We start from the raw sequence: 13,080 nt of genomic DNA, 5'->3' as shown, positions 1-13,080 counted from the left end.
AGCCTCCTTGCACCGTTTCCGAAAAAGCAGCAACGCGCACGTGCGAGCATTGACCAATCGGATCGCGCGAATGGCCATTGCTAACCGCACGCGACGCTCAGCAACTTTTTTCTCAGATTTAAAAAGTGCCTTTCCCTGTTTTCGTACACGAGATCCATGGATACCACGGAAACAGACTTCGCAAGCTCCTGTCGTCGCGCAAATCTGACACCCAACGTGGTTTTCCTTTCCTAGTTTGTCCTCGTGTAATACGCGACTTTGACTTCAAACGTGTGAGTATATGCGCGCATATGGGTGTGTTTGTGTATGTATATATACTTTAACGAGCGAGCACATACATATGCGCTGCAGAGCAACAGGCACGTGAGAACATCAAATCTGAGTTTATACGTTCAAAAACGCATTTATGGAGAAACGTAATTTTCTCATTTATGATGATTATAGGCATTATACATTTTCATATTTATGAGCTGCGACGTGTTTCGAAAGACGTTTGCTTGTTAATACAGTAAACGTTAAGGTAGGAATGGGACACTCGTTATAACTCCTGGACATAAAAAATGTTTACTGCTTTTATTATACGAAACTCTCGAAACACAGGTAAATAATAAGTTGTGTAAATAACTTACGAGGATATTATGATAGTATGAATTTAGTTTTATTTGATTATTAATAACACAATTAAGTTTATTAGGGTTCGAGCTTACTTTAATTGTCAGAATTTGTTCATAATCACTTGCGTTAACTACTAAAATTGGCCTAATGGTTAGCTTGTTATGAATAATTGTTGATATGTATAAATGGTTTCGTTCATCTTATTTTTCTATCTTTGTTTCTAATGAAGACAGAAGAGAAAATATGTACGTTGAAATTATATTATTTATTAGCTAATATTTAATAAGTTTTCAATTAATTTCAATTAGATTTAAAAATTAAGAATTATTATAGTTCCTAAAAGTTAATGTACGTTATATTGTACTTACTAGGAAGTTCCAATTTTAGATGGTCAATTTTTATTCCTTTTTCACTTTTTATTATAAATGCTCCATAAACTGAAAAAAATAACTTTGATAATATAAAAATATATTTTAGTATAGATATACCTTAAGAACAATGTAAGCGGAATTTTTTCAGCACGAATAAAAAGTAGAGGCGAGAAGAATCTGAATAACTGTAATTTGACCTTTCTTCAAAAAAATTAATTGTTAATTAAATTTTCGAATTGTTCACGATGGATTGAGCTCTACAGATATAGATAAATATGCTTTGCCAATATATTAAAGATCAGATAAATAAAATTCATTGCTATTCGAGATAAATACATAAGACGATTCTGTTCGAATGTAAAGTTTGTTAACAATAGATAATAACATCAAATCTCTACATTACTAAAAATGGAAATAAATTTTTATAACAGCGAACCTTGTTTTAATTTCAATATAAAATTTTAACTTTTCAGTACAAGAAGATAATTCACTTAATGGAAGACATATTTCCATGCAGTAATCATACATATGCATATTAAAAACAACAAAGTGGTATGAACCATAAGCTTTTATATGCTTTACATAATCTGATAAGCTGACCCAAAATTAAGATGGTATTGATATAGATTGTACAAAAATCATTGCTTTCATAGTCCTTTCATGTGTATGCAAAATCTGTCCCAAATTCGAAATGGAAGAAGTTATCTACGAATAATTTTCTGAAAAAATAAACATTGAAAACAAAAAAACCATTTAAAAGACTGAAATGGAACATTCTCTTTTAATCAAATTCAAATAACAGCTAAATGCTTTAAAATTGTTTGGAGAAATTTTGCATTAAAAGTTATAATGAAAGAATATGAGAAATTGTTTGGGAAATTTTTCAGTCTTTAATAATTGGAATTGCGATCCTTCTTTCAGATAAAATATGTTCTTATAAAAGTGGATTATAACTTAATAATTAATTCCATAATTATTTAATTTAAAGGAGAAATTAAAAACTCGTAAATGAGTAACTATATTTAATTAAAAAAAGTAAAAAAATGAGTAAAAATGAAAAGGTCTGTAATATGAAAAACTATATTAAATAATGTAACTATGAAAAGTACATAATACAAATTTTTAAAATTTGACATGTAATAATGTACCTTTTTTCTTCGAAAATTATAAAATAAATTCAATTGCTACATAATTAAATAAAATTAAAATAATATCAATCTTAACAATGATATTTATACTATATATATTGTATATTATATTAATAATAATAAAATTTAATAATAGTATTAATATTATTCTTAATGAAATTATTTTATTTCATAAAAAATATGTATATCAAAAATAAAATTTAAATATAAAGTATAATTATTCAATCTTCATTCATTATACTTAAACAAAGTATACGCTTAATGCGATTAGGTTTCCAATCTCTCCTCGTTATATATATCGCAACATAAATTTCATTTATTTTCCAGAAGCTATATTCCGTAATGGATTTAATTAAAGGTTCCTAACACTGAAACCATGATCTATGCGCTACAACTATTTTTCGTTGGAAAATTAAATCTTTTATATGGACACGTAACTTTTGACACGATGTTTCAGCACATGTCGATATCGTCATCCTTCTTTTGTTCAAAAAGGATGATACGTATACCAATTTATTTCAAAACATTGTAATTGTCATATCAATTTTTAATACAGTCAATATTGAAACAATTATAAAACAAAATACACATATTAATACAAAATTTTATATGTATAATATTTCAACAAAAATATGAGAAGTTATTTAATATCAAAATTCTATACAAGAAAGGGTATCAAAATGATAAAGGAAAAAAGGAATGAAAACAATTACCAATATTAACTTCATTATTCTACCATTACGTTAGAATTTAATAAAAAGTATTTTCAAAAATCATAAACGTATTTTGAAAAAATGCCACAATGTTATTATACGTTCCACATATATAAGTGTATATACCAATATAAGTTTAAAAGATAAATTAGCTTTCCATCAATTCTTTTACCGATTCGAAAACAATAAAATATTATCTGAAAATTCTCGTCCAACCATGACTCAGTTTTTTCGTGTATTATTTACGCAAGGTAATTCCAATCTGTATTGTTTTTCGTCCCAAAACCGGGTCGTTTAGTGTTTACTCGCATGAGTGTATTCGTCGCTGTCAGACGCATTAGCCAAATATGTAGCCCATCAGTTTCAAAGAACGTTATTATTTCAACCATGAACATGACCACGTATTAACGTAAATACTATCATAAAAAAATTTTTTCACTGTCATAAATACTTAAAAAAAACATTATACGAAATGACGAAATGGAAAATGGATATTACTCACTAACGACTGGAATAAAATCCAATTCTAAATATTCCAAAAGTTATATTATAATAAATTATTATAGTTATATTATATAAAAGTTATATTGTTAGTATATTGGCTAGAAACAATAAATGTAAATATAATAGATTTTTGTTGATATTTCTACTAAAGATTAACAATTTTTTTATAGATACGATGCATCTACTATACTAAGTTTACAGTTTCATTTTTTTCCTGTTACCGTTACTATTGAAAAATTGTTGCTTATATTTTTATCTACGTTATCTATGTAAACAAATATTAAATATTTTGCAAAAAATTGTTATACTACCTAAAATAGCTAAAAAGTTATTGAAATCTTATTTATTAAATGGTAAAAAAATCACTAATGTAATTATTACTATACATATTTATTTCATTCAAAAATATATAGATCTAAATATATATGTAAGTACATGATAAAATATATATAATAAATGTTTTTAGTTCTTTCAATGATTTTATTATTATTTATATATGTATATTCATTTAGTATTACTTACTGCAGTATTATTTCAATCTCAAACGCATGTTTCAAATAATATAAACAAGGTATATCCTGTAAGTTTAACCACCACTTTTCAAGTATTTCTGATAGCGGTATTTCCGACAATTTCTGAAAAGAATGTTTTCCACAAAAATTAAATAATTTTCGATCAGCTACATGTTTGTAAATTAAAAATTTCCAAAAATATTTTTTTCGATAAAAAGATGATTGATTATGATTCTGAGATCACCTTGAGATGATATCGAACTCAGAAATTTAAGTTCGATCAACAGTATTAGTTCATTCTAACGTGTAATGATGTATTAATTTTGCAGTATTAGTCTTATATCTAATACATGTTTCAATAGAAATAAGATAATTTTCCATATCGTATCTGTAAATCGGATCTAAATTTCTGAATTTAAGGTCATCTAAAAGTCATAGTAGTAACGTCTTGACGTTAGCTACAACTCTGTGGAGTCCAAAATATATGATGCCATTTAAAAACTCAAGGTGGTCTTGACTTTTTATTAAAAAAATAATTTTTTGGATATTTTTAATATTCAAACGTGTATCAGACCGAAAATTAAATAATTTTTGTTTAAAACATTTTATTGACATTTCTACTAATGACTAACAATTTTTGTTAATCAACGGAAATATGTGAAAATGGTGGTTAATCTTAGAAAACACATGTATACAAGAGTATGGAAAATTATAAACAAAAATAAGATTCTAGTAAAATATATAATTTATATTAATACTTCTAAATCAAATGTATATGAATATATTTCTAACAACGAACATTCAATTTAATTCATCCAAAGACATACAAAATATACCTCTTAGCTAAATATAGAATGTAGATTAACATAAGATGTAAATATTTACAAAAAATATAGACAAAAGAAAAAGAGAATTGCCGAAACCCGGGATCGAACCGGGGACATCTAGATCTTCAGTCTAACGCTCTCCCAACTGAGCTATTTCGGCTTGTGGTAAGGGCGGTTTTATTTAATTTCAAAAATATACATTCAAATTAACCAATTCTTTAATATTTATAAAATATAAATAATATATTTTTTATGTGACAAATGTAACATCAGCATATCGTTAATACAAATGTGTCTTATTTCAGTATAAAATATATTTTAACTATTGTTTTGCCGGTGATTCAATTTTTGTTGCACGTTTGAAAACAGCATAACCTATATAAATAAATTAATTATTTGTAAAACTATATTAAATTAATTGTTTGTCGTATAAATTTCTCTCAGTATCTTATAACACATTCGACGTTAATATTAATTTTATTCTGTTTCCAGAAAAATTTGTATGCAATATTATAAGTTACATTCATTAATAAACTGAAAGAATCACTGAACTATATTTATATCTGTTGAATGTTAGTAATAGAGAAGTAATATGTCGTGATAATTGGTTAAATTCCAATTGTACTTACAATAAACTATTATCCACAGTTCGTAATCGTCATTCTTTTCTCTAACTCGACCTACTTTTATCGCATTGTTTCACATATTCTACTGCTTGCCAGTCTTTGCACGATGCATAAGTTTACATTTCCCAGAACAGGCTTTAAGGTTATTCGAAGGGAAAGAGATCGGTTGAAGCCACTCACGGTCGTCAACGAAATCACGTGGTAAACAAAGATAGATATAGATACTACGAAAACAAACCACGAATTTCAGAGAGAGGCAACAGAAGCTATCAAGGACGTAAAGTTCGATCCAGACGCTCTATAAAACATATTTTATACATACAATAAAAAATTACGAAAAAGTAGGCAACACATTTTATAAAACTACTCTTCGATAATAATTAAAATCCGATACATATACATGTATAGATGTTTAAATTTTCTTTAATTTAATAATCTAATTCTTTCATTTCTCTTTTTATTTTTATATTTGTAAAAAAAAGGATTGTAATAAAGCTTCGAGTTTTCTATATATGTAAAAAATTATGGTTTCATATTGAAAAATTGATAAATATATTTCATAATATAAAAGTATTATTTTAGACGTTGTCGTGAAATGCCATTGAAATTAAAATTTTTCTATCATAATAATAAGATATATACATATATGAATTTATTAATATATTACATTATACTGACCGAATATGTACTTACTCATATATTAAATTTATGTGTTAAATTATGATGAACTTTTTATATAGTAAATAAATTACAATTATATCTCTGATTCTTTTAATTTCTTATAGTTGATCCTTGAAAAGATTTCTAAATATACATATGTATTTAGTATATCATCAAAAACTTCTAAGAAAATATTTAAGCAGAATAATGTACATATGTTTAAGTATTTTGTTCAAATACGTAAAAATTATAAATAAACAGATAATGTGCTGCTTAGAAAATTCGTATAATGCACGCACAGATTGGCTACCATATTTGTTAACTGATCTACAGAAGACAATTTTCTGGATGTCTGTTAAAGGAAGAACAGGAATACACTCTCACGTTTCGTCCTCGAAACTGGTTGAAGCGAGTTGAAAAGTTCTCGAGGCCGCCATATCGTTCTTCCTGTCTGAACTTGGCCTACAGTTTCGTGCGCTTGCTACATTCACGACGATCAGTGTCGCGTCGTACGTAGATGGTGACGGTTCGGTTGGAAGTGGATTCAGGGATCGTGGAAAGCTCACAGGGAGTGTGGAAGTAGATTTGCAAGTAAATCTCTTCCTCGCACCCTAAGGGGTGTTGGTGCATCGAAAAAAGAGGACGACTCATCGTTTGCGGTTGTAATTACACACTATGGCGAATTTGAGACAGACTCCGCTGACATGTAGTGGACATACTAGACCCGTGGTGCATCTTGCATTCTCCGATATCACTGAATCTGGATATTATCTGATTTCGGCGTGTAAAGGTAATTAATTTTTTAATCTCCTGCCTCGAGAAGGAACTCGTTGTTGATTCGTATCGGTCAATCTTCTTTTTCTCTGCGATCGACAACGTTCAGTTCTTGATCGCCTTGGCCCAGTTTCTTTGAAAACCAAGGTTTTATAAGTTACGCGTTTCGAGGTTAGATACTATACATTTGCGACGATATGGATTTCCTGATGAATTTTTTCTATAGTATCGAAACAGGTTTATGAATTACTTAAATTTCGCTGTATTTCGCTAATGTATTTACGTACATATACATGTATGTTGTTATCCTAATTGGATGAAAGTTTTTGACTAATCTGTTTTATTAAAGTACATTAAATTAAATATCTGCTTTATTTACTCCATTTTGTTAGACAATGAACGAATTTTTAAAATTATAGTGCTTCCTTAGTTGGAAATTATGCTGACAAACAAATTGATGTATTTTTAGATGGCAAACCTATGTTACGACAAGGGGATACTGGAGATTGGATTGGAACATTTGAAGGACATAAAGGAGCGGTATGGGGTGTTGCATTAAACCCTCGGGCTACAAGAGCTGCTTCAGGAGCTGCGGATTTTAATGCTAAAGTCTGGGATGCAATTAAAGGAGAAGAAATTCATTCATTTCAACACAAACATATTGTGAAATCTGTCAACTTCAGCATTGATTCTAATTATTTGTGCACAGGTTCTAATGAGAAACTCGTGCGAATTTATGATCTTAACAAACCAGATGCAGCACCACAGGTACATATTATCATGTATCTATAATTATATTTTACAAAGATATAATATTTGGTACTGCTTTATTTAATCAGTAACATCAACAGGTGTTCTCAGGTCATAAAAGTGGTATCAGGCATGTTACGTTTTTCAATAATGATACTGCATTAATTACCTGTGGCGATGACAAAACATTGAGAGTTTGGGACAGAAAGAGTGGTCAAGAAGTAAGAAGGTTAGATTTTCCAGCAATTCCAAATTCTATGGAAGTGTCAAGAGATGGGAACATTATTACCACAACTCACTCCAACATAGTCACCTTTTGGAATAGCAGAGAGTATGTTCATTTCTTTCTGTTTTACCATAACCCATACAGCGTATCTTAAAATATAAAATAAGTGAAGTCAGCAAAACAAGTTCAAGGTTAGTGTGTAATGTACCTGCTTGTACACCTGTTGGTACAGACACATTAATATCCTGAACATGGATTTTCTACAGAACCTTCGAGTTAACCTTGGCCCACTAGGAAGTACTTTCCAGTGTATATTTTACATTTTAATAGATTGTATATCTTTTATTCATGTTTCTTCATTACTTATTGATAGCACTTGAGGAAAATTGTAATTATTTGTGCAGATTAACCAAGTTACGTGAGTACACTGCGCCGACACAAATGAATAGTGCTAGTTTGCATCCAGATTGCAGTATTTTTGTATGCGGAGGAGAAGACTTAAAAATGTACAAGTTTGATTACGCTACGGGTACAGAAATTGGTAAGTTAATATTGTAATATGCAAGTTTACAAAATGAGCAAATAGCTATACATATTTCTTTAATATTAATATATTTACAAATATTTAAAATCATTTTCAGAATCATTCAAAGGCCACTTTGGTCCTGTACATTGTGTACGTTTCTCGCCAGATGGTGAATTATATGCTAGTGGTTCAGAAGATGGTACCTTGAGATTATGGCAAACAACTGTTGGCAAAACATATGGTCTTTGGCGATGTATAGAACAAACGCCTGCAATACAAGAGAATACTGCTGTGCTGAATAATAAACAAGAAGTTCCTGCCAGTTAAAAATCTAACGATTCACAAATAGTGTAAAGTACTTTAAATGAAGAAAAAGAAAAAAACGGAACAAACACATCATTTATAGATGTGTGTAAATGAAACGACACAGAACGAATTTTCATAATGACTCGTGTTGGAATTGTATTTAATTGGCTGGTACCTACCATATGTTTTGTAAATATCAAATCTGTATAATCAACGTCTCAAATCAGCCTATTAATTGTGGTATTCTCGAGAAGACTAAAAAGCGGACCAACCTTCATTGTAGTCTAATAAGTCATGGAAGTGTGGGACGCCGTTCACTATTTATTATAAAGAAGAAAGAGAAAAAGAAACATTAACATTTATTAACGTTATACATGTCACTATTATACTACAAAATTAGATAGAGGTGTAATGACAAGAAGAAAGACATTCAGAATTAAATTTTGTGTTCGCATTTGTTATTTTCGCATTATAATTACTATACAAGTATAAAAACAATTTCGCTATGTCAAACACCAGCGCAACTCCTTTGATACACATATCACTCATCCGCCCATTAAGATATTCACTTTTATCTAACGAATGTCACTATTTCATTAAGTGCCGTGACAATTTATTAAAGTCTTCTTTATCTTCACACTGCAATTATGTACTACGAGATCACTGTACAATTTTTCCTCCAACTGCCAATGACAGCTTTATTATACAGGGCACGTCGTGTACTGACCTCTTTACACTTTTGTTACTCGAGTATACGATTTTTCGCGCAAATTAAATACTTCTTATAATCTACAAAATAATATTACTAAACATAACAAGTAAAAAAAAAACATGAGAGATATTTCTTACAAAATGAAACAGTGTCTCGTTTAAAACGTTTCTAGTCGTATATATAATACATATGCGAATCTTAATATATTATTTCTGCACTCTTTTCACGGATGATTTTTATCGAAATGTACGAGCTGGCATGCGTAATTCTTGATTCGCGTTTCTGTACAGAGAAAATTGTTCGATTATTAACGATGAGCGCAGCTCGTTACAAAACCAACGTCACTGTCGTTGTACAGTCTCTTGAAGGAAGACAGTGTGTCTCTTGCGTGTGATAGTTAATAAGCGACCAGTTATACGAGAAGTCTTTTTGAAGACCATTTTCTTGCTCAACCGATGAATTGCGAGAGATCGGGTAACTTGAAACCGTTGAACGAAACCGGCGTTGGTGCGCTTCTTAGGCTGTTTCTGTGTGGCACGAAACCGGGAAAGCTGGTTGGTGTAGTGAATTGCTGAAGTCTCGAGGTAGCTTCCGTCGCTGCTAGGACGAAGCCGCACTGTGCCGTACATACGTCGTCGTGTAAAATCGCCTCTCGAGAAGCTTCACGTAGGAGCTGATTACAGTCGGTAATCCTTAAAGAAGCGCATTGAGTCTGAAACGAAAAGAAAAAAGAGGAAAATTAAAATAACATATAACATCTTCTCATAAAACGTACAAGCATTAACGATACGTTATTTTTCTAAATAAATTAAAATAAAAAGTAAAGGGTACGTACACCTTCAGCTGTGCAAACGCAACTAGTACAAGGTGTAGGGAAGCCAGACTCTCCAAGAGCTACGTTTCTTCCTCCGATTTGACAACCGTGCCTCGTTTCTCTCCAAGCTGACAGGTCCATATGTGGCATAGAACCGCAAGGAACTCGTGGATTTAGGAAATTGCTTGGCAAATCAAATGCCGCTCGTTGCATCTCGTTATGCTCGTCCATGTTTTCACACAAAACTTTAGACAACGTAGTTTTCCGAATTGCTGCGAGTTGATGCTCAGTGAATCGGATGTTGGGGTCGTCGGTTTCGTACCAAAATCGATCGCACTTTCTCGACTGCCTAAACTGTATCGCGATTATGCAAGCGAACGTGGGTCCTACGAGTCCACCTTGAAGAGGTCTTTCGCTCATTCCGCCAGGGAACAAATCGATGTCATCTACTGATGTGTAGATTCGTTTCATCCGAGCTATAACCTCTGGTGCCATTTCCCTAGACAAATCTTCGAAAGTGGTAGCTCTCTTCAGATTACACAGAGCTCTATAGTTATTGTACGACGGTATACCATGATCCCTGGCACGCTGAATATTCAGCGCAACAAGATCGATTCCAGAATACGGAATCCCACGAATTTCAAATAAATGATTGGTTACTTCTCCGGTTATAAATTGATCCAAGGTTTCCATAGGAGTGGCCACCAATCCGCGTGTCATTTCATCCATCATACCGTTTTGATACAGCATGTCCGGATCAAAGAACCCATCTCTCAATAAAATAGAAGGTTCTACATTTTGATAATTACGATCCATCCTAGGTAAATGAGGCCTCAAGAGCGAGTGACCAATTCTATAAGCAGCAGAAGCGAATTCAGTAAGCACGCTAGGATTGCATGTAGGTGAATATTCTTTGTAATAGCCTTGAGGTAGGAGCTTTAATCCATATAGAGTGACTGCATTCCAACCGAGGATTCGCGGAAGAAACTCGTTATACGTAATATGTTGCAACATGGCGCTGATTATACGACGAGAATGCTGGAAGAGTTTTTCACCATCCCAATGAGGATTCACCTGTCTTAGTCCTTCCACGATTCTGTTATGCTCTCGTATCCACATCGTATGCATAACAGTCAATCCAGGTTGTTCAGATGCCCTACCATCACCACCAATGAAACAGTAGCCCGATTTAGCTTTGCACTCTGGGTGCGTGGGAGATTGTGGCAAAAGGTCCTTATTTCCTCTATGTGGGCTCTGAGTGATGTTCATGCGGCCGTTAAAACCTCTCAGAACATTACAAATGCAAGTATTTTCACCGTAGATCACGGATGCATCTAAGAAACCGGTGTTCTGATTGATCTGTTCTCGAGGTCCCAGATGCTGCTGACCTGGTAGAGATCTCATAAACGGGAAACACATTCGCGCACCGGAAGTTACGTTCACGGTGGGATAATAATGATCACCAGGAGGCACTGGGAAGGGATTGCATTCAGGATGAACCGTACGAGGAGAATCACACGAACGACAGCTTGGTATGGACTCAGCGAAACCCTTGTGAATCGGCGTCATCGTGAGATCGTGGTCCAAAAATTGGGCATACTGCATGACCATTAATGTATATCGATTATGAAGATTGGATATATCAGGGTGGATCACTGTAGAGATAACTCTGGGATTTGGTAAAGGTACTCCAGTAACAGATGTGCTTCTAGGCTTTGACACTCCATCCTCGTAGACTGGAGGAAGTAATCTCGCGAATGTTGTCAACGATTTCCCAAGATTAGGATTACGTAAATTATTGCAGTGACCTGATAATGTTCTATATGGACTAGTTGGATCGCAAGGACTGTCATCTACAGGACATTCGATCTCGTCGTGATTAGTAGGCTTCTTTTGAGATAAGAATCCAGAGATATCAACGTTCTGTAGTAAATCAGAGAAGTCGTTAGTAGGGAAACCAAGGATGTTGTCTGTGGTATCGAAGATCTGTCGTTTCCTACGTCTCAAGCCATGAATACTATTCAGAATTTCATTAGTAGCTAACTCGTACATAATCGAAGAGTTGGCCAATAAAAGAGCATCTCTGTTGGCTTTCGAGAAACTGGCAGCCGTCCCAGCTGGAGATTTAGGATCTGCTATTCTCTGTTGTAACCAGGAATTGTACTCCAGTTGTTTTCTTCGGATTAGATCTGCCTCAGCTTTCTTCACAGCTGCAGCTATCAAACTAGGACTGAGTTCTGGAATAAATTCTGGAATCACAGATCTGCTGCCGGTTACCACTTCTTTGGTAGGCTCTGGAAGAGGTTCTTCTCTCCATGGAGCTATATCAAGTACACTGTGTTGATCGCAATTAATTCTAGCATTTAAATATGGATCTTGCTGGATAAATGCTTTTGGCTGAATCCTCTCGATTTTCGTGTTGCCGCAGAGAATACCAGCTAAAGAAACTTTTCTAATTTCGGCCAATTGAGCTGCAGTCAATCCGGAAGGCGGGATGTCGTTCTCATACCAGAATCGATCAGAGTTCCTAGTTTTGATGAATTGTCTCTTTAAAAGGCATTCGAACGTTGGGCCGACTGTTGCACCCCTTCTGGGAATTTCTAAAATTCCACCAAGAAGAAGGTCGATGTCTTCTACCTGTGAATACATGGATTCCAATAGCTTCACGTGTGTGGGGTGCATAAAATGTTCCAAATCCATGAAATTTTGGAGCTACAAAAAAAAAGAAAACGCACATTTTCATAGTATCTTTTGTCTTATTTTGAAGTTTAAAATAAAATATTTAAAATATGAAATTGTTAATTAAATCTAAATATAATTGTCTCTTCAGATAAGTTTATCATTTTCTATAAGTAATTCTCTCAATGAGAAAAAAACTCAATGTAACATACAAAAAGGATTAAATTTTCATACAACACATATTATATAAAATACGAAATAATTAAGAATTTTATGCCGAAAAAAGATATAGATATAAGCATCATATTTTATAAATT

The 13,080-nt window shown here is 32.6% G+C and overlaps 2 protein-coding genes and 1 non-coding gene across 3 annotated transcripts in view; 1 reads left to right on the top strand and 2 right to left on the bottom strand.

Annotated features, from left to right (window-relative positions):
* Nucleotides 1-4,777: 4,777 nt before the first annotated feature.
* Nucleotides 4,778-4,850, bottom strand: Trnaf-gaa. The gene has a single exon. It is a non-coding gene; the product is annotated as a tRNA-Phe (tRNA).
* A 1,605-nt stretch (nt 4,851-6,455) lies between these two features.
* On the top strand, nt 6,456-9,388 carry LOC117215699 (serine-threonine kinase receptor-associated protein). The gene is made up of 5 exons (XM_033462101.1): nt 6,456-6,766; nt 7,220-7,518; nt 7,602-7,831; nt 8,131-8,267; nt 8,368-9,388. Exons 1-5 carry the CDS (start codon nt 6,652-6,654, stop codon nt 8,577-8,579), a joined length of 993 nt encoding a protein of 330 aa, XP_033317992.1. The 5' UTR covers nt 6,456-6,651; the 3' UTR covers nt 8,580-9,388.
* Nucleotides 8,901-13,080, bottom strand: part of LOC117215698 — a 72,943-nt gene continuing 68,763 nt past the window's right edge. The window contains exons 6-7 of the mRNA XM_033462100.1: nt 10,106-12,796; nt 8,901-9,982 (exon numbers count right to left, since the gene is read on the bottom strand). Coding sequence (XP_033317991.1) covers nt 9,719-9,982; nt 10,106-12,796 — 2,955 coding nt within the window. The 3' untranslated portion in view covers nt 8,901-9,718. The remainder of the gene's footprint in view (nt 9,983-10,105; nt 12,797-13,080) is intronic.

The sequence above is a fragment of the Bombus bifarius genome, unplaced genomic scaffold (assembly GCF_011952205.1).
Source record: "Bombus bifarius isolate JDL3187 unplaced genomic scaffold, Bbif_JDL3187 scf7180000009772, whole genome shotgun sequence".
Lineage (NCBI taxonomy): Eukaryota > Metazoa > Arthropoda > Insecta > Hymenoptera > Apidae > Bombus > Bombus bifarius.
The sequence above is the reverse complement of the archived record's forward strand: the minus strand, read 5'-3'. Positions and strand labels throughout refer to the sequence as shown.

Excerpts from the sequence above, each read along its gene's own strand:
- LOC117215699 (XM_033462101.1), top strand. The coding sequence starts at position 6,652 with ATGGCGAATTTGAGACAGACTCCGCTGACATGTAGTGGACATACTAGA. Across the intron at positions 6,767-7,219 it reads TCTGATTTCGGCGTGTAAAG|ATGGCAAACCTATGTTACGA; the intron begins GTAATTAATTTT and ends ATGTATTTTTAG. Across the intron at positions 7,832-8,130 it reads ACCTTTTGGAATAGCAGAGA|ATTAACCAAGTTACGTGAGT; the intron begins GTATGTTCATTT and ends TTATTTGTGCAG.